General features: G+C 43.4%; 1 protein-coding gene across 3 annotated transcripts in view; it reads left to right on the top strand.

Annotated features, from left to right (window-relative positions):
• The first annotated feature begins 1,233 nt into the window (after window positions 1-1,233).
• Window positions 1,234-24,258, top strand: part of FSTL4 (follistatin like 4) — a 205,597-nt gene continuing 182,572 nt past the window's right edge. For 2 of the 3 annotated variants that reach the window (XM_030504791.1, XM_030504789.1), the window contains exons 1-3: window positions 1,234-1,272; window positions 5,810-5,945; window positions 17,583-17,616. In XM_030504791.1, the coding sequence (XP_030360651.1) occupies window positions 5,817-5,945; window positions 17,583-17,616 (163 nt within the window). In that variant the 5' untranslated portion in view covers window positions 1,234-1,272; window positions 5,810-5,816. Of the gene's footprint in view, window positions 1,273-1,874; window positions 1,884-5,809; window positions 5,946-17,582; window positions 17,617-24,258 lie in introns of those variants that run through there. The other variant, XM_030504790.1, reaches the window with a different exon arrangement.

Genomic DNA, 24,258 nt, shown 5'->3' with positions numbered 1-24,258 from the left:
TTTGGTAGAACCAACCTGTCTGATCATTGGTATTTCCTGCAAAGAAAATAAAAACCGCAAAATAATTTATTTTTTATATATATATATTTAAAAGAAATATATATATATATAAATAAAAGAAATATATATATATTTTTAAAAGAAAGCTTATTCTCATGGAAGAGCCTCTTCTGCAACCTCCTGCCTAATTTTGTGCAATGATGTTTTAATAAGAAGATTTCTTTCTGGGCTAGACCCTGTTTTTGAGGGTAGCCTTTTTAAACACCCAGACTCAGGAGTCCTGTCCTTGCCATGCTGAAGCTAATGACAAATCCAATTTAATTCAGCAGGATCCAGCTGAATCCTGCTCTAGCTGAAGGATGGATTCCTTCTTCTTGGAAGAAACACCAAAAATTGGTGTGTTTTCTTGGGTCTGTTAGGCCACTCATCTCTTGTAATCAATTGCTGGTGTTACATCCATCACCTTTGGATGTGTCCAGCTTGCGCCTCACCCTCCTAGCAGTCTTTGAAGCCAAACACCCCAAATCCCCTTTATTCCTGTGTCCTCTGTGCCTCCCTCTCTCGCAAACATCCAGCCCTTTTTAAAAGATAAATGAGAAATTATTATATTGATTTTTATTCTTTTTCATTTTTGAAACCAGATGCGATAGTGAAGGGGAGGATGTATGAATGAATGAATGAATGAAAGGCAGCGTTTGCCTCTCTGTCAGACCAGGGGGATGTGGAAACAAGACATCTTCAGCGTGGAGAACCCTCAAAGGTGGGTTGTGGGGAAAACTCGGTTCCCCGTGGAGTCACCCCGCTTCGTGCACGGCAAGGGGCCGCGGCCTCATCTCGCCCAGCTCCAGACCAGCTCCGTCCCACCTTGCCCCGCAGCGGCTCTCCCGGGCACAGGGGGGGCGTGTGTCTCATTGCGGGGTGCCCACCCCCTCGGGTGTCCCCGCGGTGTTTGTGCTGCGCTCCCGGCCCCGCACCTCTGGCACACAGACAGAGGGATGCTCCAACAGGGGCCCCGATACCCCCCTTGTCCCCGCCGCGCTGCCCGCTCCCTCCAGAGCCCCGACGGGCGCCCCCCCGCCGCGTGCCCCGAGGGGGCGGTCCCGCCGTCCCCGCACAGGTGCTGGCGATTGGGTGGAATATGCAAATGCGGCGCTGACGTCAGGCGGCTCCGGCCCAGAGAGCACAAATAGGGCCGGCCCCGGCCCGCACAGCGGACTCAGCCTCCGCCGCGCCCGTCCCGGCCCCGCCGAGCCGCCCCGCTCCCTTCCCCAGGTGAGTGCCGCGGGGCAGCGCTCCGCTGAGGCTGCCCGCCCCGGGCTGTGCGGCACCGCGGGGTTCCGCTGCCGCTGCGCGCCCGGCGGACCGGAGCGCTGCCGTTCCCGCCCGGGCTGCAGGGAGCGCGCCCGTGGGAACCGCGCTGCTTTCAGCTCCGCGAGTGAGGGCAGCGCTCTGGGCTCCGGATGCCGCCGCTGCCGCCTCCTGCGGACCGCACGTCCGGGAGCGGTAACAGGTGGGCGACCTCCGCGGAGCGAGAAGGGACGGACGGGCTTTGGGGGATGTCGCGTCCCCCCCATCCCGAGCTGGGGGCAAGAGGTGGAAATGCCGCCCGTGGGGCGGACGCGGCTCCCGCCCCTTGGATGCGGAGGGCGGCGCGGGGGCTGCGGTTCCCCCCTTTCACTCCCGCCCGTGCCTGGGTCGCGGCGCGTCCCGCCGCGGTCGCTCGTGGGGCCTGCGCTTCTCTCCGCTGCCGCTGGGGGGCGCCGTGGTGCTGGCGGCTGTCCCCGCGGGGCGCCCCGTCGGGTCGCGCTGCGCGGGCAGCGGAGAGAGATGGTGCTTTGATTGATCAGATACGTTAATTTATCGGATACTTTAATTTATCTGAGGTACCGCGCTCCTTCCCGACTGGTCTCACACGCTGCTGCACCGTGGAAATGAACGGCTTTCCCGTGGTGCTAACGGGAGGGATGGTTGGGGCTTCTGTAAGCATAACCTGAGAGCAAAGCTGTGATTGAAACATACAAGAGTCACGGAGGCAGCCTTGAGAGCAAAGATTAATACCTGTGAGGTTTAGGGGCTTCTCGGCAGTCCTTCATCCCTGCTGGATGGATTGGTGTTGCCTGCATTTCTTGTAGGAGCATTGAAGTGTCTTGGAGAATTTAAAGATCAAACGAAAAATGCTTAAATATGGTTTTGCTCAAAGGAAATGTCTGGTTTGTCCTGAAACATCCCAGCTGGTACAAATGAGCTCTTAATGCATCAAAACTTTAAGTAATTTATCTAGGATACTGTGGATAGCTGATGGAAATTATTTGGCTTCATTATGTCTCACTGATAGGTTACCTTTGAATGGATTTTTCTCCTTAATTTTGTAGCACTTGTAGCACTCAATAAGAAATTATGGTCATCAGAATTATTTTGCAGGTCATAAAAATGCTGTTTAGATAAGCCTGAAGCAGTTGGAACAGTTGGTGGCAGAGGAACTGAGGACCAGATTCTTATCTGGTGTTAGTCGAGCTGGTTTGTACAGAGTGAAGGGTTTGGTCTGTAAGCTTTCCTCTTGCTGTAGCAACAGTCATAACTTCAAGTAAGTAAGTTCAGTCTTTTTCTTTCTAATGTGAGGCTTGTTGGAAATGTTTAAAGACTACAGTGAACCAGTAATTTCTCAAGGCTTAAAAAGTAAGCTGCAATTTAAGTAGCCCCATAACCAAACCAAATAACTGCTTTTGGCAAATTCTTTAGTTTTATTAGTCACCATAACTGAACTCTTAGTGCTTCTGTGTTGTGGAGGAAAAAGTTGTGGCACCTTTATAGCAATATAGCTGCTTGACAGCTCCTATTGCATGTCACAGAAGAGCTTTAAACAATTTGTGGTGTTCTCCACTCAAATGGACAAGGTGATGAGTCCTTTTTCTGTTCCAAGGTGACCCTTTTTGCTTAAAACCCGTACCCTAAACCTTGTGCTTATGTCTTCGGCAGCGGGGTGCTGCCAGCCTGGGCACTGCGTGCAGGAGCCATCGTGCCTGAGCTTCATCAGATAGCAAACTGCTTGTGGAAGGTAAAGCAGTGCTGGCTGCAAGGAGGGCTGTAATGCTGCTCTAGCTCAGAGGAAGAAACCCCAACTGTTAGGTGAACTTTTAGTCTTTGCATAGTATCGTCTTTAACATAAGAGCCAAAACTGCTTTGGAAGTCACTCCCCTGAAACTGAAGGAAAGGTGTTACAAATGGATGTGATGCTCAACTTTGTTTACTTCCGAGCATCTGCATTGCAATTCCTAATTTCTGCATTACAGAGCAGATTAAAGTCTGTCTCTCCGCTCACGCAGTAAGACCAGGAGCTGTGTGATAGGTCCCCCCTCCACCCCAGCTCTTGGGAGACCTCTAGTCTTCAGCCACCAATATTGCTCACTTATTTTTTGTGTGGAGCTACTTGTTTATGCAGATACTGCCATGTGCACAGTTTACCTGGGCAGTGCTGTCTGTGCAGGCTCCAGATCTGTCCCTTGTTCAGGTGAAGAGAGGAAATGGGTAGTAAAACTTGTCTGAGTTGACAGTGGCGGTCCGGATCTATTCAATCAGTGCGAATCTTTCTCTTGACTCCAGGGAACTTTAGACTGCAATCTGGTAGCTGTATTGCGTGATGCAGCTGCAGACCAGGTTCTGCAAGGAGCCTTCCTCTTAGCTCAGGGTAAGGCGATGCTAAGCTGTGGTTCAGGATGCCAAGTAGCATGAAAATGCTGTATGATTTCAGGCTTAACCCTCAGATGATATTTATAGTGTACATTTGTTGCTTGGTTTAGACTATTCAGATATATAATGTGTATTAGTGTGTCCCCTCTTACTAGGAGTGAGAGCAATTAGTGTACTGTCAGTCAGCATGCAATAAAAATAAGTAATTTCTAAACTGACTAGAGAAAGATGTTCTACAAATCCCATTTATAAACCAGTCAGAGTTTTCTAGTGGTAGAGGCTGCCCTTTGTTTCGTCGCTGTTATAATCATCCTAATCCAAACACCATCATGTTTTCAAGCAGTTGGTTATTTACTAAATACACACAAAACTAGCTGGTCCCTTGTTTTGCTGTAGGATTGTCATTTCAAGCAGGATATGAGTCAGAGGTCTCTAGAACTGCAAAGTGAAAGAGTTGTTTGCTGTGATGGTATCAACTGAGCATACAAAATACCTCTATAAAAACCGTGAGGAACAGCCTTGCTGTGCGAGAGCAATTCGTAACGTAACAATGTACTTGTCACTTATTGATATAGTGACTTTGGTTTATTAAACATTTATTTGTAGACCCAGCAACACTGAGCTTTCTAATTGGAATTTAGAAAGCCTAATAAATTTTTATTTCATCCTGAGTGCTCTCAATTCAGGATGTTTACGTGAGTGCTGGCAAAAAGCAGTGCCTGAGCTGCATGGGCGCGTGGCGAAGGCTGTGCTCATGTTGATGCTGTGTCTTTAGGCAGACAAAATACCTGAGACCAAGTCAGTGCTGGTGTAAATGGTCATGGCTCCAAAATGAATAGCGATGCACCTGCAGCGCATACCTGGCATGAAAACACTGTAAAATGAGTCCTGTCAAGATAAGGTATGTTATGGGGTCTTAATTAATATAGGTTTAATTTTGACGTTAGCAGGTAACTTGCCTTGCTAACGTGTATAATTCAAACCAAGCAGCAGCCTGTCACTTGCATACTATAGAAATCATAGAATCCCAGCCTGGTTTGTGTTGGAAGGGACCTTAAAGCTCATTCACTTCCAACCCCCGGCCACAGGCAGGGTCACTTTCCACTAGAGCAGGTTGCTCCAAGCCCCGTCCAACCTGGCCTTGAACATTTCCGGGGATGGGGCATCCACAACTTTGGGTTGCTTCTTCCAGTGTTCAGCCTCACACCATTTTCAGCCTCTGCTTTCTTGCTGGCCTCCCACCGATGTGGGGCTGTTCTGGGACACTACCAGGGAGATGGCGCTGCTGTTGAGTATGATGGGTCTGGGAGGGATCGGCTGTGTCTCTGTGTCAAAGGCAAATGAGTGGAAAAATCAGAGCCCCACGCAGGGCTTGCCTACATCCTGGTTGGAGAAATTCATCTCTTCAGCACAGGGTTTGTTTCTGGTCTTACAAGTCTTCATGGGTTTCGTGACCACCTCAGGGAGGAAATGGCTGTTCCTGTGTTTTGGGGGTCAGCTCAGACCCTGGCTGGTCCTGCAAACCCGAGCGTAGCCTAGTGGCAGTGGCTGCATCTGCTCAAGGCAGTGGCATCCTCTGAATGAGGGAAATAACGATATTTTCTATGGTTTCTCCAGTGGCCAAAGAAGTGAATGGGGATGTCTGGGGCTTTCCTGAAGGTCTGCTGAGGATGCAAGTGTGAGTCCTCACTAGGAGTGACCCTGTGCTGCTAGGTGGTCTGGAGATGGGATAAAGTCACCCATTGGCTTTCTGAATACCATAGTACCATGTTTTGCTGTGGTTTCCTTTTGGATACTGTAGTTAGATTCAGAAATCTCGGGGCTCTGTTTCTGCGGCTGCTTTGTGGCAACAGAGTGGGAACAATGTGTCCTGTGGAGGGTAGTTTTGGGATAAATGTTTCACGGAGATGCTGTAATGTGGGAATTCATTGCCAAAACACTGTTGAGTGCAAGGCAGGAAAATGAGTGTTTTGCTGCATGTACTTTGGGAGTCTGCAAAGCTCCATCGGCACTGCCCGTGTGTGGATGGCACCATCAGCTGAAGCTTATGCTGTGTTATTGAAAATAAGCTGGGTTTTGTTGTGCAATGATTGTTTTATGACTTTTCTCTTGTTTTCAACAGACGTGAAATGATGAGATCAAGAAGCTTTTGGTTATCTCTCGTGTTGCTTGGGGTTTCCCTGTTGGTCACAAGGGGATGGATGGTCGAGGACAGGAGCAGAAGGCTGTATTCGGATGTGGGGAGGTCACATCAAGAGGTACTGTACACCAGCTGCTGCTGCAGCTACAACTCTTGTGTTCCTAGTTTTGTGCTGTGTTCAGGCTCTTCATACTGTGAAAACAGAAAACAAGCAAGGGCTTATCCATGCGTGTTTGTATTAAACTAAGAAGGTCAGTGAAGAAACAATGAAGCAGAAGCTCCTACATTTACTGAGTATACAGACATCATTCCGGGAGGGAAACTGTGCATCTGGCCATGGTGGAGATGCTGGGTTTGCCCCAAAGACATTTTGGTATGCTCTGTCCTGGGCTGGGGACGTTGATTCCCTGTTCTGTCCCCTGCTGGGACCAATGGCATTAAATTAAACAAGTAAACTTTGTCCTGGCTCTTCATTTGGGTCACTGGGTTCGTTTGGGTCACTGGCCCTTCAGGTGAAACCTGAAAAAAGTCCTTTTGCTGCTTAAAAAAAGGGAAAATGGAGCCATAGGTGGTTCTGAGAGAACCAGCAAAGTTAATGCTGGATTGTTTCCCTCCTGGTTTTCTGATGTTGAACCCCTGTGAAGTGCAAAGTGATTGGAAAGGGACCAGGGCCGTAGTGAGGGATGGGAATCTTCATCCAGCTAGGGAGGGTTCCTAATGCCTGGCTTGATGGGGTGGCAGGACTCCTCATGCACTCATGCAGGACGGTAATGCACTCCTCAGCGTTCAATCCCTGGGCTTTTGAGAGTGGAGAAGCAACTGTTTTGAGTGCTGAGGGTGACAGTGTTGGCTTTTGTTGCAGTGATGTGGATCAAGCAGGTCCCAGTTCTGATAGGTGTCCAGTGTGGGCTGTCCCCTCGAGCATGGTGGCTTTCTGGACTAGAGCTCATTGTATGTCTTGCTGCACAGGTATGGGTAGGCTCAGATTTTCACGTCTGAGGCATGCAAATCAGGCTATAAAAATCTGGGAATGTGACTTTCATGGAAAGAAAACAATGAATGCTGGATCAATTTTAGCTATTTAATTAGTTCCTGATTATCATAGGTTTGTTAAATGATTGCTCAAATGCCTGGAAGTGGGAGGTGGTGGGGGAGGCAAGGGAAAGGAGACACTGCTATTTTTTTAGCTGCCGTTGCCTACAACACTTACGTACTGGCAGACACATGAGTCAGTGCCAGGCTAATGATAAGCCCTTGATGGATTCATGCTGCAATTGGATCTATTTAAGCCTCAGGATTTTGTTCTAGTTGGAAATCTCATTTCTCCCAGTCACATCCCATCTACAAATACCCACAGTTGTGTGCATTAATTCAATAAAGCAGTTTAAGCCAATTATGAAGATGTTTTTTGCTGCTTACTAGGGCTCAAATAGCATTTGGGTGGAGTTGGAGATTTCTAGTTCTAAGTTCTGTCTCAGGTGTACTTTTTCCTTGAAGTATCCATCCTCTGTTCTGAAGAAGTGAGGAAAAGCAGCTCCCCTCCACACTTCCACTGTTATTTCATTGCTGTGTAGACTCAAGTAGTACACTGGAACTCTGTTAAACACATTCTTGTATTGTCTTAGATCACTTTTGCTTTATTGAAAACAATCAAACATTTTGCATGCTTTTGCATTCAGAAAGATCTCATTCTGCACTAATACATATTAGTTTTGATTTTTTGAAGAAGTTACTCTGTGGAATTAAATTCATTACTCAAATAACCTGCTTGAACAAAAACTGTAGAACTGTTATATTTGAAAGACATTAATTTATTTGATCTTCCTCTAAAAAAGCATGAGGTCATTGTACCAATTACTTGTTCTTGCTGGAGGTGAAAAGGTCTAAGGCAGAAATGTATTCGTTCAGATTTGCACAGAATTTAGCATTAAAGTTTCTAATGTTCAGAGGATGCAGTTGAAATAGCTTCAAGTTATAATGTAGATTTGAAAGATAACTGTACAGAAAGCTTGTTCCACAAGCTTGGTGCAGCGTGGTACCAAACACCAAGATGAACTTGGAAGCCCTGAGCAAACCTTTCAGGTAGGTCAGTGGGATTAAGATCAGAGAGAAAAACAACAGTTCTTATTTGATCTTTCAGAAAATAGTTTAGCCATAATATTTTTTCACTAATAAAACATCACCTGAAATCATCCTCTAGTGAGATTGGACTTTGTTCAGTTGGGAGCTCCTTATTCCTGAGGAGTTTGTTACCAACTTTGTGGTTTGATTAATATGCAATTCCATTAACGTGTGTTTAAAACATTGAATCACAAATACAAAAGCTCCTGGCAATTCACTAAAATTGCTTTAAAAATGTGTAAAGGGTTAATTTACAGGTCAAATAATTTGGAGTGTGCTCTGATCGTAAATTCCTCAGAACTTCATCAAAGCAAATACTTGGGTATGGGTCACTGACCTTCACTAATACTTGTTCTGATCTACATAGGAACAAGTTTATGGAATCAGAAACACTGCTTAATTTATGTTGTGATTGCTAAATCGATTTCTTCATGGTGTGTGGTGGAATTATTGCAGTTGTGCTTTGCATTTATAATGGAAAAATAAGTCTTGAGGCCATAGACTTCAATATACAGCCCTTCTGCCTGAGCAATTGACTCTCTAACATACAAATGGTATGCAAATAGTATGCTTTCTTGATGCTCAGCCTTCCACCTCTCAAATATATGGGGTGGTCTGGAGAAAATCTGAACTACTTTTAGTCCCGATTAGAATAGTAAACATGTACAGGCAGTCAGAAATTCCATGGGTGTAGAATGAGCTAAAATGGAAAACCTAATTAAAACAAGGACAATGTTAGGATTTAATTGAAAGCTGCAACTTGCCTGGTCCATATTAATGTTTTAGAATGCTGCTGTCACTTTCACATTGTGAGACTTCTCATAAGCTGGTTCCAGAGGGAGCTGGGAAGCTCGTGAAGCTTCTGAGTGTTGCGCATGGATTTGTGTGGAGCTAGGAGGTGCAGCTTCCTGGGGTTGAACCGTCATGGGACTAAATCCTACTGAGTGGAATGTATGCCAAACACCAAGGCTTACTTTTATGCTAATGAATGTAGCAGACATGCTCAGTTTTAAAAGTACCTTAACTTTCTAACTGGCATTTGGAAGGTATTGGCTGTGTAGTTTATCCATTATTTGACTTGTTCGTAAGTTATGACTTGGAGATTTTAAGCAGCTGAAGACCACAGTTTGTTATTTCAAGGAGTAGAGAAGCCATGGGGAAGATTTTGTGCTCCTTCCCCCAGCAAAGTGTTATTTCCTAATGTGACAGGCTAGGAAAGGAGGGCTTTGGGAAGTAAGGTATGAAATTGTAAATGCTTCTGGTGAAAGCTTTTGCTTCTGATTCAACTAGAAGCATAATTTCAGAGCATGAGCTTGCAATAAGACAGGCACACTGCATCACTTTTATATGCAGGTGAAGATCTAATATCCTGGTATTTATTTTAAAAATTATTATTAGTAATGTATTCTCTGCCATGTGTGTGCTCTTCCTGCTTGTAAGTCAGTTTGGAGAAAGGAAGGAAAGAACCAGATTTGAATTCAAATCTATACTGGGCTACAGCCTGCTCCTGTTTTACACGTTAGTGGAGGTAAAAGGAGACAAGACTTAAATTTATGTTTGAATCACTTTGGTATGTACTGATAATTCACTGTTGTTACTTGCATTTATGTGGTATCTCTAGCAAGCTGTAATTGCTGTTTGTAGTCCATTCTAAATCTTAACCAGTGTATTATCCCTGCGGAGCTGGGAAGCTTTTGCTCTGAGTGCTGTTTATCAGCATATTTGCAGTTCAAGGTGCTGGGAAATGTTTTCATAGTATTTGGATACACATGTTGGGGTCCTTCCTCTGTATTCCCAAATCCTACCTATCCCCTCCCGTGTACCCAGAGGGCTTAATAAATGCTGTATCTTGCAGGATGGTACCTGGATGATTTAATAAATGCTGTATCTTAAGGGATGGTACCCAGAAGGTTTAATAAATGCTGTAGCTGTGGGATGCTGTTATGCTTGAAGTACTGGAAAAGTTGAATATTGGGTTACTTGGAACAAAGCAGGTACTGTGTGCTTGAATAACAGCATCAAGTTTGAAGGATTTTAGGTTATGTAGATGGATATGGCTCAATAATAAGTGTTGGGGATTGTCAGGTTGCACCTATAGCACAACTTAAAAGGTGAAAACCTCTTGTATGCAGACCCTTACAGAACCAAAATCCTGCTTCCTGTATTTGTTTTTAAACTTCTGGTAAGATGCAGCATGTGATACCACTCTGTGGTCCTGCATTGCCCGGTGTGCTGGGGGCTATCACCTTCCAGCTAACAGCAGCCAGAATACTGCATGCCCACCCTGCAGTTTAGCACCCTTGGGTGCTAATGACCTTGAATTTGGGTGCTGTAGCTGGAGGTAGCTGGTGCTTGGATGCTGTCCCTTGGGGAGAGCAGGGACCATTTGGCACAAACTGACCCCAGGAACCACATCTCGGTAAGGTTTTTTTCCTCCTGTCACAGTTGAGTAACTGTGGAAAAAACCATACCTAAGTGGGGAAATGCTGGTATATTCTTGAAGCAGAGAATAAGACCAGAGTAAAACACCTTGCAAATAAAGAAATCTAAGGCAGTTCTAACTCGGCAGTGATGTAGCAGAGGGTTACATGTTCTGATGCTCTGTTCAGAAGCTACTTAACCTTAAAAGACTAAATATTGACTAATTATTTTCCAAATGGAGCATATTATCGCTTAAAAAAGAAAGCTATAGCAGTAGTATTAGAAGGGAGACAGTTCTACTCCAGGTACTTTCTATCATAAAGCAGAGGAGTTCTCATTTTTTTTTAAATTAGGAAGGGTACATCTGCAAATCTGGGATTTCCAAAGCAGGCATCCCATGAGCTTCCCTATGACAGTGTGGAAATTTATGGAGCTGTACCTGGTTTTCTCATCTGAAATCTGGAAATAGTGAGTACAATCAGAGATGTAGCACTTATCTCAATTAGCTACCGTATGGACAAGCAGATGATACTGTGTGATGTGAGACATCAGAGCTTCTCTCAGTGTTTATACCAGCCAGAACAAATGTAAATTGCCAGCATCTGTACTGGTAAAACAATAGTATATGATTTATCTTCTTTTCCTCATGCCTGCTCAAAAAAAAACATGAAGTGGATGTTCTCTGCCTCATTAGGATCTTGAAAATAGTCTTTGTGCATAGTTTTATAAACAGAAAATCCTGATTGTCTATTACCCATAACCACTGCAAATACTACAGTCCATATGCGGAGTGCCTCCCCTCGCCCTGCACTGATGGCAGAATAATGTTCTTGACCCCCCACTTGAGATAAGGAAGAGCATGCTCTGAATGGAAAGCAAAAATCTCCGGGATGATGGTCAGTTAATAGGAGCAGCCACTGCTTTGTTAATTGGCTAAATGAGTCAGGGCTGTATATTTAGGAGTTGTACAGCAGTTGGACTGATCCTGAGAGTGGGTCCCTGGAGACATGGTGTGTGCAGAAGTAACATCTAATTTAGTGATGGACGCAGCACGAGCCGACTGCATGTGCTGAATCTGATTTATCCCCTTGCACAAGCACTGCAGTCTCTGCCATAAAGTACCCAGTAAGAGGGTTGCTACAGTCCAGTGATACAGGCAACGTGTGGATCTGAAATGTGTTACCTGTACTGCATCTCTTCCATCTGCTGCATTAATTGGGGTTTTTTGGCAATATCCACTATGTTAACCTTTGTTTATGGTCCTAAGAGACTTCTTTTAACTAAATCTATGTTTAAAAGAGCAGGAGACTGAAAACACTGCAAGGTTTGCTGTACTTGAGGGCAATTGGTACCTGTTTGGTACCAAACTTGGTACGTATTAGGCATCATGCAGTGGGATCAGAGGCTGACAAAAAGAGGATGGCAAATGCACAGCTATATACAAATCTGTGTACATACTGGTTTGCAAATGGAGGAAGCCGGGAAAGAAAGAGAACTACAAAAAGACATTGTACTGTGAAGATGTGAACCTTAAAATACTACATTGAGCTCAGGGATTCCAGCTTGTGTGCCTCTGCATGCTGGTTTATAAGCATTTATCCTCTGGTTTTAGTCAAGGGAAAACTAGGAAGAAATAGCAGACAGGAACTTGTCTTTCCCAATTTCAAGCCTAATTGTGACTGTTTAATTATGAACCTTGCAAAGTGTGCTCACTTTTCTCTTCAAATTAGGATGCAGGAAATTGCATGTGGCCAATTGTGGATGTTCAGGGACAAAAGGAAGAACAACTGTTGTAGGAAAATTAGGGCACAGTCCTTCCTCCCTCCCTGTTGGTTGCTTGTCTATGTGCATTGAATGTCATTTACAAACCAAGTAGGAAGTACTATGTAGCTGCTGCAATTGTGATGGTGCTAGTCTCTATATGTGTTTCAGAGCAGTGTTTTAGGGCAGGGAGCCTTGTCTCATGCCCCATCTCATGTTGTAGTGGGTTGGCATATTTTATTTAAGACTAAGGGGTTATGTTATACGCACGCCTTAATGTCAAGTCCATGGCTGTAGGAGCCAGGTTAATAGATTGCTTTTAATCATGCACAGCAGCTTCTAGTGATGTGACTGCACATGCATTAAATGGTTATAAATTCTAGATACCTAATGACATGTTTTTAACCTGCTGTAGATAATATTACTTGCTTACAGGCTCAACTGTCATTTTTCTAGGGTTGAGGATGACTTTGAGCAGCTTGTTTATGTGCCTGCATCTTGTCCCCAGTTCCATGGGTGTTTTTAAAGCTTTGGGGAATCTCTGCTTCATACTGTGCTTCCTGCAGGCAGTTCTGGGCTAGCTTTGTGTAGAGGCAGTTCTGGTTCAGCTTTGTTTCTGAAAGACCTCCCCTTGCTTGTGCTGCGATAATGACTTTGTGTAGTTGGAGCATCCGCATGACTCTTCTGCTCTGCCTGCTCGGTCCTTGGCTGGAGAGAATAGGTGAACGTTATTAATAGATGTGGGAATTAGGTTTCTACATGACAAACAGTTCTTACAACAATTTCTTGGGCGTCACAGATCACTTTTATAATCAGAAATTAGCCCTTCAGTGTGTGAGTCTTGCCTGTAGTTATAAAGCTAAGAGGAATCATAGCATCACAGAATGGTTTGAGTTGAAAGGGACCTTAAAGCTCATCCAGTTCCAACCCCCTGCCACGGGCAGGGACACCTTCCACTAGAGCAGGTTGCTCCAAGCCCCATCCAACCTGTCCTTGAATTCCAGGGACAGGGACCATGCACATGGTCCTTCTTTGCCTCCCTGTTTGCTTGAATGCAGCTCTAAAAAGTGAAAATGATCAACTGCTGATTAGCATTGGTGTAATGAAGGTAGGCTGAAGCGATTGTAACAGCAATTGGTGTTCGTAGTGTAGTGGTGGTTCTTCCATGTTTTCTGTGCTTCCCGTGTTAGAGGCATTCAAAATTAGCACCTGAAGGCTGTAGACCAAGACGACAAATAGGGTCCAGCAAACTTGGGTTTGCTCGACTGTAGAAGAGTTGAAGCCAAATCTTCCATTACCCTAATGTGGGGAAAAAAACCCCAACAATCAGAGGAGACAGAAGTAAAACACAGTACACACTGTGATGCCCCTTTTTCCAGTGGTGTCAGAAAACGGGGGCCTCCTGCTTCAGCAGCAGGAGCTCACGTTCCCCCCCCCGACCCGCAACAGGGATTTACAGGGAGAAGAGACTGTTGCCTTGTATAGTGCACAATATGTTATTTGTAGGGGTACAAGACAAATGTAGATACGTTTTTATAGAGGTGTTTAAACATTTTTATTTACACTGATACCAAACAACCTGAAAGTGGTTTTGCTGCTTGGATCCCTCACTAATGACTGTCAGTAAATCTGTTTGCAGCACTCTGGTTACCAACCACTGTACTACATTGCGTATTCCCTCTGTGTAGTTGTATTTTAACTCTGCACAATGAAGCATCCCCCCCACCCTTCGTTTGTTCTGAATGAAATCTGATTTTTCATTCCAGAAGTGCTCTGCTCATCCGTGGGCCCATGATTCAGCATTAATCAGCAGCCTGTAACGCAAACCAGCTATTATGGCTTGGCAGGACATCGAGATACTGTCTTCTGAAAGACTGGCGTTCCCTTTTTGTGAGAGCCTAAAAGGGCTTTGTTGTTAAATGGCATGAGGTTCACACAGGTGCTTGTGCAACTCATGACAGCTACAGGGAGTGAACTGTAGTTCTGATTTGTGGTGTTGTTTTTGTCCTCCAAGTCCAGGTTGGGTTAGTAATTGCACTTGATGACACTACATCTGCTCTCAACCACTGACGCTGGGTTGGTTGGTCTTTTGGAGATGCGCTTTTTCAGTAGCTACACGTCTGGTGAAACCAAATGCTGGAGCAAACACACTACATTGATTTCCACATAATGATTAGGCATTTCAGATACAGAACAGAAGGACCTTTTCTTCTGCATTCAATTAACTAATGTTAAAACGAAGGAAAATAGGTGCTGAATACAAATCTTGACAAATAAAACTGTTGCATTGCATTAATGAGATGCTACTTAAAATGGTACTCGTGAAGAAGCTTTCTAGAAGGAATGAGAAATCTGAAGGAAATTTTTCCCTTCAAAGCTTATGAGTTATGCTCTGATAAAATTAGATTTTTAGTTAAAGGAATTTGTAGTCGTTAAATGGTGCCCATGAAATAAGTCTCATTTATAACCATCTGCTTTATGGCTTCTGCAGGAGAATATTCCTCGGGCAATGCAACCAAGAACTTTAGTGTCATTTTTATCAAAATAGTTTGATTCTCTACCAGTAATACTATTAAAACCTCAGTGTGATTTTTTTCCTTTTAAACTTGAGAGCAGTATCTTGCACTTCAAAGAAAGGGTGACTACTCTCTCCTGTGAAGAGATTGCCCAAGCCATACACGGCGCTGTGCCTGTGGCCAGACTTGCTGGTAACATCTCTTAGTGGTATATTAGATCACTAATAGAAAGGTCTTATGTTCAACTTGCCCTCAAGGAGAGAAATTAGCATCGTTTCTTTTCTGTGCTACAGAAGAGAGAAATGATTTGGCTGAGGCAAACTAAGAAAAATGAGCCCTTGCTGTAGTTTTACTTTACTAGAGGGATAAAAACCGCAGTTGTGTGTCTGCCTGGAGGTGATGGATTTTTGTGGCTGCTGTTTAAGACCTGCTATGGTTGCCAGGTATATTTCCCAATTTTCTGTGTAGTCCTGAAATGTTGAATGTTCTCAATACCTTTTCTCCATTGAAGGGGAAGTTGAGGGGGGACATACCAAGTGATGGTATTCTCCCAGATAGTGAGAAGTGGTGATTTACAGCCTGACCTTCTATTCTCCCATTGCATTTCTAACGAGCTTTTCCTCTGAATCCTGCATCTGGATTTTGGGGTAGTTTATATTCATTAGAGCTTACAATTATAAGGGGAACAGAGTAAAAGAAGGGAACCTTTGAAGACCATCTTTTGTTTTCGATGATATCTGTGCAGACGTGAAAGTACCAAAAGGGTATTTAATACAAGTGAGCTGGCACTTAAAATTTATAAAGTGAGTGTCTTTTTCTCCCTTTTGATCAATGTAATACATGTAATTAGTTTTAGTGTTTCTAAGCTTTTGAACTGCGGAGAATTCAAACAGCTTGTTAAAGTGAGGGACTCGGGGGAGCTTTAAAAGTACTCTTCCCTTTTGCATATATTACATGTACACGGGTTTAGTGGTAGCAGGGTGTATCTGAGTTTTTATCCTGTGCCCCACCTCTCAAACTAATATTTTGAAAAGCTCTGAGAGGTCCCTGGAGTGTTACTGTCTGTGCAGCTCAGCTTTGCCGCCTACAGAGGATAAATCCTTTGAAGTCTGTACTTAGCCTGAATGCTGTTTTATGTGTTATTCAAGATCACTGAGGTAGCATCCTACAAGGGGTAATGACTTAGTATTTTTATAAGCAAATACCCATTTGTTGTTTATTCCCCTCAGTTCATAGAATCAAAGAATGGTTTGTGTTGGAAGGGACCTTAAAGCTCTTCCAGTTCCAACCCTCTGCCACGGGCAGGGACACCTTCCACTAGACCAGGTTGCTCCAAGCACCATCCAGTCTGGCCTTGAACACTGCCAGGGATGGGGCAGTTGACTTGGAGAGTGCCAAGACCATGTCTCCTGTTCTGATCCTTCTCTGTTTTGGTGGCAGCTTTGAGAAAGACAGCTTGCTGGTCACTTGCAGGAAAGAAGCAGCATCTGTTATCTAGAAATAGCTACAACTTAGCATCCTGTGTGTGTTATACTGCATCCTGGAATAAACCACCTCATTCTGAATTACCTGATGCTGTCTGATGTACTTGGGTGAGGGAGGTAATTGTGGCCTTCAGGAGTTAGCTGAGCAGATACTGTTGTTGCTTCCATAAGCTGATTTTTTCCCCCCCTTTTGTTTATTTCTATCTTTCACTTGTATAAACTCTGTATTTTTTACCCTGTGCTCCAGCGGCAGCTTGCTTTATTTCCAATTACCCTGTGGCAGGGTGCTCTGTACCACAAAAAGGATTGTGGATGTATTTCAGGAGATGTGTAGCACTTCTCTTTGTCTAAGTGTGGTCTGCAGGGAGGTACTTTATTATAGAGAAAAAAGTGAAAAAGTACAAATAAACCCATAATAAGCATCAGGTAGGGCAGAAAGCTTAGATGTCTGGGGAGGCTGTGTGTTATTTTCCTATCAAAAGCAAGATAGAAACAAATGTTTTTTGTTTTCCTTCTCTGATAAACAAACATCTGAGCACAGTGAGCACTAAGGGAATGAAATGAGGTTAAGGTACATCCACGGGAGTAAGAAGCCCCTTATATTATAAGCTTTTGGCAGGGGTCTGGAGAGCTTGCACTCAGTGGGGTTAATCCTGAATCACCCATCCATAGGCATTGTCCAGATCAGGGGGACTCCAGGCAAGATGGTCTTTGAGTCCTCTGTGATTCCATTATTTTTGATACAGGAAGTATTTTGAATGATGGAAACTGTCAGTATTTGTAATTAACCCATAAATAATATATAGGATGAAGTATGTATTCCTCTGGAGTCTCACCACTAGTGTAGGTAGATAGTGTTGCCTGGGACTGCAATACCCTTTGAGACTTTATGCAATGTCTTTTTAAAATAAGTTTATTATAGGTAGTAGTGATGCTTTGCAAGAAATAGGGCAAATGATGTAGATGTGTAAAGGTTGAAAGAGCCCTCAGCTCTAAGCGTGAGTAGTCTGGTTGCTTTGAAATTATTCAAGTATTTGAACATGCCTCTGCTAAAAATATCTGTAATGTCTCCTCCCTCCCCAACCCTAAATCCTTGATACAGTAATAATAACCCTCCTTGCTGCTCCCTTTTAACATCAATAGAGAAGAAAAATCCATTTTAAAGACAGAGATTGTGCTCTGCCATGTAACTTATCACAGAATGATTGAGGAATCATTTTAGGTGATCTATTGATCCATTAAATACCTGTGGACAAACTGAAATACATCCTTATAATTACTCCTCAGTTATTGTGTAAAGCTTCATAGATGCTTCTCTGGGACAATGACTAATGTTTTTAGGGGTTTTTGTTCATGCTGCCTTTGAGCAATTATTGTATTAAAACCAAACCAAAACAACAAAAAACCCCAAACCACAACAAAACCCACAAAAATGTCTCTTTTTCTTTATAGGACTCCAGAAGGTTTGAAGTTACAAGAAGAAAAGGTAGGAAAAAATACACTTTTCTTTCACTGTGTGCTGGTGTTGAGTATTCTTGCGATAACTTTTAAAAACAAGCGTGAGTTTCCACACTTGAAAGAGCGTGCTGCTGTGGGATTTCAAAGGGAGTGCCTCCTAGTGCTCACCTGACAGTTCTTAGGGTCACAAATTGTAGGTTATTGGGCTCTTGTTTCAATGGAAACTTGCTCTTTCAGCACAGAACTGCATTGTGGTATTGGGGATGCAAGTCAAGGTTTGTGGGCACTAAATGCGAGCTGTACTGGTGCCCTGAGCCCAGATCATGCTCCTGTAAACTCTTTTGCATTAGTAACTAATTGACTGCTACTATGAGTGGCTCTTTGATGGTTCCCAGCATCTGGGTGAGAATGAGCCATCAAAGAGCTCGTTGTTATCATTAATTTTGAGTTTGTTGAGCAGATGTTTTCTGGATCAGGCAGTTGCTTGCCTCATCTGCGTCTGTAGAACGTGAGGCATTCTCCTGTTCAACAGATTAATGTGTTCCCTTGTCCTGTTCCAGCAGCAGCTTTTAATTGGTTCAGGCATCCCCTATATTGGGAAGAAGTAACTACCACTGTTTTACTGCATAAATGAAAAAAGTCAGGTCCAAGGGTAACATCATCTGGGCAAATAATCTCCTTTTGGGTTATTTTTGTGGTTGTGTTCTATGGTTCTTTTTTTTGTTTCTTTTTTGCTGTGAGGCCAAGGCAGCAGAGAGGCTTGAAGACATGAAATACATGGCTGTTGCTAAAGGTGAAATCTGTTTAGCTCTGGTTCCAGCATATGCGTGTGTTTGGTCAGCCTTCTGCCACTCTTCATGAGGAAATCCAGTTTTACTGGCCTTGCTTTGATCTCAGCTTGAGGAGTGCTCTTGGGTGGTTCATGGTTGCTTTGAGATGCAGGAGAGCATCTTGGCACCTCTGATGTGGAGACATTTCAGTCATGCTCTAGCTATAGAGTTTGTGGTGCAGTTGATTATAGACGAGGAGACTGAATCCAGCCTCGTGGAAATGGACTTAATGAATAAAACTTTGTGGAAGTACTTCTGGTCCTGTTTCAGATACAATTTGGGTCTTAAAGGTTTACTCCCCACTGAAAGTAACCAACACCTACAAGAACTTAAATACAGCAATTTTTGAAAGTGGATTGAACTTATAAGATCATGTGGGTGCTTGGAAAATGTTGCTTCAGAGCTATAACTGGATTTTGAGATCAGTGCCTCTAGACGGGAACTTTCCAGGCTCAATTAGGCTGATTTCTCATTGACTTCGCAGGATGGGTAAGGCTTGTCTTCCATTTGGAGCACTGAAACCATACCTTTGTTCAGAAATGTATTCAATATAATGACCTTCTCTGTCAGAAGGCTTTTTAGATCCATGGATGGAGTGAAGGGGGTGGTAGTTGGGGAGTTAAGGTCTATAGATATATTGGGTTTATGCCCAGCAACGCAGTCTGTGAATAATCATCTCTGAAGAACTGCAAACTCCTCAGAAGTCAAGAAAATGCTGACAGACCTGGTAAATACACCCTGGTCACAAAAGCCTGTGGATTTGCAGAGCTGCCTGGGGATTTTCAGCAATGATTAAGTATCTTCCTCGTTGGAGTTGGTCGTCAATAGTGCCTATGAAATAATTCAACAAAAGCCTCCTTCAGCAACCTCTTCAATATTAAAATGTGTGCAGAGCAGATACCACTCAGTGCTAGGAAAAATAAGAGGGATGAAATGTTTGTTATGCACACGAAAGGATTTATTATAAATTTGGTGCTATGGTAGGATCTAATTTTAAGATTCAGGCCTTTTTTCCCCCTAAAATGGTAATTTTTGTGGATAATGGTTTTTACCTGAGGAAATGAAATGACTCAAAATGATTGAGGGTGGGGGGTTTGTGCTTGTTCCATTTCCTTGGTGGAAGATGTGGCTTTGTTGAAAAGCTGAAAAACTGTGAAACTTAAATATCTACCACAACAAAGGTGAGAGCTGCAGCAAACTTGCTCTGTGCCTGCTTTTATTATCCCATGCTCAGGGATGAACCAGGATAATTAAAAAGAGCTGCTGGTGAAAGGAGGGGCAATCCTGGCTCGTGCTTTTCAGGACTTTTCTGTTTCTGTTTTTGGACAAAAGGTTTGAGTCCTTTCCGTTGAAAGCCAACGCTCTTCTTTCAAAGGAAACAAAGCCTTGATTGTTGTAAATGTGGAAATACTTTCTTCCCTTTCTTAGCTCTGGATGAGTGTGGTTAAACTGGGAGGCTTTTGGCTTCCAAAGTGTCAGGGCTACTTATGCTGGAGAAATTTTGAAGCTGCTCCAAAGCCCATTAGAGTCAATGAATGGCTTTCCTTTGACTTCTGTGGGTGCTAGATCAGCTATAATGACATGATCTTTTAATTGCTGTGGTACGGAAGGGAGATGCTTCCCTGACTCCTGCTGGCAGCCAACTTCCACCATGATGTATGAAGACTGATTTTTCTCCTGCTTTTAAATGGGAATGGCTGCAGACCCGTTTAGATCCTGGGATGCTGAACTGGTGTTCAAAAATTACCCTTTTTGACTAATAATAATTTTTTAACAGAAACCCTCCTTCTGGTCGTTGATTAGAAGCTGCAAGAATATTTTCCTAAATTCAGTTTAAGCTCATTAAGTTGAAATTTTGCTCTCAGTGGGTCATGCATAAAACCCACTGCAATTTCCATCTGCATTATGTTCACGTAATAGCATGTGGTGTGAGGTGCCAAAACCAAACAAAACCACAAAAAACAACCCCTCCACCCCAACTCAAGTAAACCCAGCATGGAGTGAGCAAGCACAGGATTTTAATACCATCCTTGTATTGCTCTTTTAGACTAAAACTGGGGGCAGGTTAGAGCACACAGATCTTTGTTTCAATTATCCAGTCTTCTCTCCTTTCCAATTTCTATCTAAATATTCTTCCAATATTGACTCCATGGGTTTTTATATGGTTTCAGGTCTTAGCATTGTTGCTGGTTCCTGTGCATGACAATTACCTGCCCTTAGTGCACAGGAAAGGGAAACAGAGCAAAAGTGTTAATAACCTGCATCTTTACATCAGCTGTCCCAGATAGTGAAATAGAGCAGGAGAGCAGATGGGGAAGAGCAAAACCGGAGTAGAGAGGTGGGGAAAGCAGCAGTTTGTGCAGATCAGGTGGAAACAGCAGGCATTTAGTGGAAAGGATGGAGAGTAGCACGCAGCAGCAAATTGGGAGACTAAAAGGTTTATGGGTAAGTTGGAAGAAACACTTGGCTAAACTCTTAAGGGAGCACCTGTAAGGAATTGTCTTGACAGTGGCCAGGCTTAATTTCAAAGATAGCTGAGTTTTCACTGTGTAATGAGTGTAGATGAATGTGTGATACTTACCTGTTGCTGTAAATTAGACCATACCATTTATGTATGTAAAAGCCATATGCATTCACATCCATCACATTCCCTGTGTCGAGCAGAACAGGGCCTCCAGTGGTTTCCCCAACTATTTTAGTTGCAAGAACGCAGGGACTAATTCTGTAGCTTCTGGAGCTGACAAATGCTCCTATTCCTGTTGGCAGTGTGGGGCTGAAGGATGCTTGGTATTAGAATAAATTGTCTGCTAAGTATAACTCTATGCTCAAGTGTATGTGTAGTCACATTAAGCAAAAAGAGGCAGATCTTCAGTAGATACAAATGAGCAAAGCCGTGCAGAGTTTAATGGACCACCTTTGCTTTTCACTAGCCGAGGATCTAGCCCAAGCACTTAAAACTTTTAATTTGTTTTTATGTTGCTCTCAATCATCCATTCAACAAATTAGTGTCGAAAGATGCTTTTGAAACCATTCAGCCAAGAAATGTTGAAGCAGATTGCTTCCACTCTGTTTGACCATATAATCTTATTAAAGGAGATGCAACTCCAGATTTATTTTGACAGGTGACATCACGCTGCCATAAAGATAGGAACTTTAACTATGTGTTTTGAATTAAAAGGCTGAAACCTCTTTGAAGTATTCACAAGCTCCTGTTGTGCATGTCCTGTTTGTATTTAGGTATATACTTACTAAGATACACAATCCTCATTGTTACAGTGTGTTCCTAATCACAGTGAGGAGCAGTAGAATATAGCACACCCTGAGCTTTCCCAAGTTGCCATAGTTTTATTGAAACATCTCTAGGGCTGCATTAGTAGTGGTAGAAGATCCAGCCAACAGCTTGATAAATACTTCATTACTTGCCACTTGACTTCAGTTCTTATGTCCTGGATGAAAAACTGAGTCATGGTTATAAAACAGTGAAGTCCTTTAGAAATTCTTTTCACTTCGTCCTTTCTTTTTGCACATTTCAAATTTTCACCTATCCATGGAAGATGAAAGGCTCTCAAAACTTGGCAGGATGGCAAGTTTCTCTCCTCAAGCCTTTCAGAAACCAAATGAAGTGATCAGTGGTAATTACTTTTGTAGTAAATCACCTATTCATTTCTCATCCTGTTGTTTTCCTATTGGCAGAGTCCAAGAAATTTGGGTTTGTTCCTTATGGCCTGGTCAAAACCCACCAAAAATCAGTAGCTGTGTTGCTCTTTAGAAGCAGCTGTATGTCCAGGATCTTGATTGATTGGCTATCCCAGTGACATCCAGATTATATGATATGATAAATATACACGTGTGTATGTATAGAGTTGGATGTGCAGAAATGCACTAGCTGTATCATAACTGAGTAGTTCAGAGGACAGGTTTTGCATAAAATATACCTCTTTTGTAGGATCACAAGAATATTTACCACACTTACAATACTGATTTTAACAACTGCTCAGTCTTTACTTCAAATAAAGGTTCATGTCCATCTCAGCTGCTTTGTTTTCATGGAAATTTTTATTATGTCTAGCTTGTCAGGGTGTATGTCGTCAGTGAATGGCAGTCTGTTACCTGGGGACGGGTATTTGACTGGTCAGAATATTAACCTAGTGTTTTTATAGGTCTGAGAAACTGCAGTTGCTCAGCATTTTTTGTACCTCATCCCACTTGAACATTATTCTTCAAACACAATATGCAGTGGGGATACCCAGTTCTGCAATGTTGGCAGGGAATTGGCTAGAAATAATGAAGGTAAAAATACTTCCAAGGAGCTGCCCAAGGCATTTTTGGGCTTGTATTTTATTTAGAGCCAGGCTAACCCAATTGGGAAGGGGGGAAGAGGCAAAATTATCCTCTCCCACATATCTATCAGCTATGGTGTTTAATTATTACTTGGCATATTTAGTGGTTCTAAGTGACAAGAGTTAACAGAGGAAGTAAAAACGTGGTGGGGGAAGAACCCCAAATAATCAACTCAGTAGCCAGTGTTAGGCACAGTAGTAAATTAAACAATATTACAGATACTTTGAGACAGTCTTACTATAGCTGTTGGTATTGCCCCGTTGTTGGTATGGGGCTCTGCGCAAGGATGAGTAGCTGCAAACACTGAACAGTGAATTGCAGCTTAGTCAGGGGGTTTCTGAGCTGTTTTCTAGGACCAGCACTGGTTGGGTTAGTGGTCATGTTTGGCTTCCAAATGACTGTTGGTTCATTTGGATGGATTACCTCTGCAAAGGTGAATGCAGCTATGGTTTAGCCCAGCTTTGCCAGTAGATGCAGGAAACCCATTGCACGCCCAGCTCTCCCATGCTGGAAGCAGAATGGTTTTGAAGACTTAAGTCTGTTGTAAATTGATACGTCAGTTTCTGCAGTTAAGTACTTGGCGGCAGGAGGAGGAATGAATTCTGTTCATGGCAGAATGGGCATGAATGTTTAGTCAGTAAATATAAAAGTATGTGGCTTTGCTAGAGCAGCAGATTGATGGGCCTGGAGGAGTTGAAGTGAAACTTGAGCAGCAGGAAACCAGGCAGCTGTTACGGGGAGCAAGTCAGAGAAGGAGCTTGTAGGCAAGCTTAGGAAGTGGCCAGACTTCAGTTCCCTGGTGAGGAGAGGAAGAAGATGGAGATAAGCCAGCAAGCTAGAAGACTTTATGAGGATTTACAGGGAGATGCAAAATAATACATATGTGTATTCCATGGTACCGTACTTCGTAAATTGGCATCCTCAATGTGGAGTGCTGAGGCTGGATGTGCCTGAAGGCATCTTTCTTTTACCATCTGAAAGCAGAATGAACTGTGCTCATTTGGCAGCCACATAAGCTGCTTGTGCTGCTGGGGCTGGCTGATGTGCCATGCTGTCCACTGCAGCCCTGCTTTGCCATGCCCCATGTTTTAAGAAGTCCCAGTTCCTCATTTGAGCATGTGGGGAACAGTCTGGACATAAGTCACATTTATGGTCTCTTGGCACACAAAGGGAAGTTAGTAAAAAAGAAAGAAGCAAGGTGCTGCCATTGCTTGCGTTCTTTACATTTCATACTCATACCGGTGGATAGATACTGCATGGCAGTATCAGATCCTAAACCCAGACATGTAGAAAACTCAAACTGCAGTTAGCTTCACTGCAGGATAGTGGAAGATGCTGGAGTTGTCCATTAGTGATGCTCATTTACAGCAGCGCACAAAACCTTGCACTGACCTGCAGCAAAGCAGTGGCCTTACCTGCTGGCATGGTCCAGAAGGCTCCTTGAACTACTTCATGTCTAGGAATCTTGAATCACTAGAGATGTTTAGGGTTTTTCACAT

Source organism: Strigops habroptila, chromosome 12 (assembly GCF_004027225.2).
Source record: "Strigops habroptila isolate Jane chromosome 12, bStrHab1.2.pri, whole genome shotgun sequence".
NCBI lineage: Eukaryota > Metazoa > Chordata > Aves > Psittaciformes > Psittacidae > Strigops > Strigops habroptila.
This window is presented reverse-complemented; position numbering and strand designations above follow the sequence as displayed.